The sequence below is a fragment of the Gloeophyllum trabeum genome, assembly GCF_000344685.1.
Source record: "Gloeophyllum trabeum ATCC 11539 unplaced genomic scaffold GLOTRscaffold_00237, whole genome shotgun sequence".
Classification (NCBI taxonomy): domain Eukaryota; kingdom Fungi; phylum Basidiomycota; class Agaricomycetes; order Gloeophyllales; family Gloeophyllaceae; genus Gloeophyllum; species Gloeophyllum trabeum.
In genome coordinates this window covers 1-2,882 of record NW_006920645.1, presented here as the reverse complement: position 1 = coordinate 2,882, position 2,882 = coordinate 1, and the positions used below count along the sequence as shown (strand labels likewise).

At 49.7% G+C, this 2,882-nt stretch overlaps 1 protein-coding gene across 1 annotated transcript; it reads left to right on the top strand.

The window, feature by feature from the left end:
• Positions 1 to 2,547: 2,547 nt before the first annotated feature.
• GLOTRDRAFT_134505 (uncharacterized protein) lies at positions 2,548 to 2,863 on the top strand (the record flags this gene model as incomplete). The annotated part of the gene is made up of 2 exons (XM_007873475.1): positions 2,548 to 2,557; positions 2,601 to 2,863. The coding sequence occupies 2 exons, from the start codon at positions 2,548 to 2,550 to the stop codon at positions 2,861 to 2,863; spliced, it is 273 nt and encodes a 90-aa protein (XP_007871666.1).
• Positions 2,864 to 2,882: the final 19 nt, after the last annotated feature.

The following is a 2,882-nucleotide window of genomic DNA, read 5'->3' as shown; positions in this document are numbered from 1 at the left end:
GAACACCAACAGACTTGGCAATGTCTGGACACTGATAAGCCCCAACGATCTTCTGACCCCCGAAATTGCGAATTTGACACATCGTACATCCCCTCCAAAGTTTATTCAACACCACCTGTCGAACCTCTTACGCTACAAATAACTGACGAAGGGTTCTGGATTTAATTCCGGACCTTCTAATGTCCTCAAGGCAGGCGCAGATCACCAATATGATTTATCTCCGCAGCCAGACGCTCCGAAGTCACCCGGAAGAATACCTTTGTGACTAATTATCTGTTGGTAGTGGAAGATACTAGCTTCAGACAACACCCAAGGGCTAGGTCAAACTGTGTCAAGACTGTATTCTGGCATAAGGAATACAAGTGGCAGACTCACCTAGGTCAAACTGTGTCAAGACTGGGGGACACAGAGCGACCTAGGGAGCCCTTATATACTGTAGAATACAAGGGCATCAAAGAACAAGGACAGAACAAGGGAACATCGAAATACAAAGAAGAACAAGGATAACAAGGAATACAAGGAATACAAAGGGAGTGGCTCACAACAAAGGGAGTGGCTCACAACAAAGGGAGTGGCTCACAACAAAGGGAGTGGCTCAGAACAAGGTAACTCGGCCTAGAAGCGCCTAGGCCATTCCATGAGCCACTCAGTCAACAAAGAGTGACCAAGTCATCAGATCTCAACACTCCCCCCTGACTGGTCACTTCCCCAATCCAAGCATCTTCACCATTTCTAAGACCTTCGGCCTAGGCAAGGATTTAGTCAGGATATCCGCAGGCATGTCTGAAGTCCTCAGGTGGACCATCTTGAGTTTGCCTTTGGCGACTTCATCCCTAAGCCAGTAAAAGCGCAAATCCAAATGCTTCATGCGGCCATGGTGCTCTGGGTTCTTCACAACAGACAGAGCAGAGAGGTTGTCAATATAAAGTGTGGATGGGGAGGACATGTCATAACCAAATTCAGAAAGAAGATTTCGAAGCCAGAGCACTTCCTGGGCAGCAGAGACAGCACCCACATACTCAGCCTCAGTGGTAGAGAGCGCAACAATGCTCTGTAAGCGGCTGCTCCAGGAGATAGCACCAGTACCCATCTTGATAACAAAACCAGTAGTGGACCGGCCATTGTCCAAGTTCCCTCCATGATCAGCATCGACATAGGAGGTAAACAGCTCAGAGCCAGAGGTGGGTGCATAAGTCAGTTTGTAGTCCAGGGTGCCTTTGATGTAGCGCAGCAAGTGCTTGACTGCCTTCCAGTGTTGCATCCCTGGATTCTTGGTGAAGCGAGCAAGGACTCCAACAGTCTTGGCTATGTCTGGACGTGTTGCAACTGCGAGATAGAACAGAGAACCAACAGCGTGATCATAGGGGATGTCCTTCATGTCCAACTCCTGCTCCCTGGTCTTGGGGCACATCTCAGAGGACAAGTTCGATCCAGGGTCCATAGGAGTGCTGACAGGATCACAGTCACTGAAGCCATAGCGCTGCAAGACATCCATGGCATACTGGCGCTGTGAGATGCTAAGGGACCGCTTTGATCTATCCCGCTCTATCTGCACACCTAGTAGCCATGTGGTAGGGCCTAAATCGCGAAGTTTGAAGTGGGACTTCAAGTCAGACTTGACCTGGGCAATGGCATCCTTTGACTTGGCTGCAATGGTGATGTCGTCCACAAAGACAGGAATGAACATCCTGACTTCGCCTTTTCTGTACACCCACACACTGTGCTCGCACACCAGTCTCTGGAAGCCCAACTTGACCAAGACCTCATTCAGCTTCTCATGCTCTCTAAGGGAGCCTTGGAAGCGAGAACTGCGAGGTGGAAGCTGTCTAGGAGCTGGTGCTGGTGTGGGCTTTCTAGGAGCTGGTGGCGGGTGTAAAGGCGCTGGAGGCGCTGGAGGTGGTGTAATAGGACGAGGTGGAGCTGGCAGATCATCGTCATCAGAATCAACTCCCCCCTGATCTGGCAATGGTCCAGTGAGGTTGTTAGGCGCAGAAGCCTCTTCACCGTCAGTGTGAGGGATATCTACATCAGATAGAGGCAATCCAAAGACATTGATTGACTTGGAGTTGCCTGGAAAGCACCTTTCATCGAAAACAGCATTGCTGCTGATATAAAACTTCTGTGTGACAGGGTCTCAGAACTCCCAAGCCTTTGCGTCAGCAGCATAGCCAACAAAGATGCATTTGCGAGTATGAGGCTGTAAAGCCTTCCTCTGGTCCTTCCTGACCAACACATAGGCCAAACAACCAAAAATGCGAAAATAGGACACATCTGGCTTGGTCTTGTTTCTCTTCCATGCAGTATATTGGAGGTAAAAAGTGCGCTGACTGGGGATTGAACCAAAACCTCCAGGTGTGCATCCCTGCTAGTGGTGGTAACCACTTTGCTATTTTGGCTTCCTTTACACTGGTGACTTAGCCTCTTTAACTCTGCGCTTTTCCCTTCCATTTCCCATACTGTACAGTTGGTTCCCACGCTCCCAGAAGAGCGAAAATGCGCTCCTGAGTCAAGCTCTCTTCCTTAGCATTAATAGAGCTTGACTCAGGTATGTCCCTCTGTATATTTCTGTACTTCTTTAGCATTAATAGAGCTTGACTCAGGCATCTTTGTGTGTATCTGGACGCCTGCCAGCTTCCCAGTTGGACATCCTGAGCTCTACTCGGAGACTACACCCACCATCGAAGACAAGAGGGAGCAGAGGAAGTGGGAGGCGCGAAAGGGGAGAGCTGCTGGAGAGATATGGTTGGCTTTGGAGGATGGGCAGAAGGTGCATGTGAAGGAGGTGAAGATGGATCCGTTGAAGATGTGGGAGAAGTTGAGGGAGGTTCATGTTCAGCAGAAGCCTGGTGCGCGCTTCTGTTAGGATTGGATTGTATCGGACG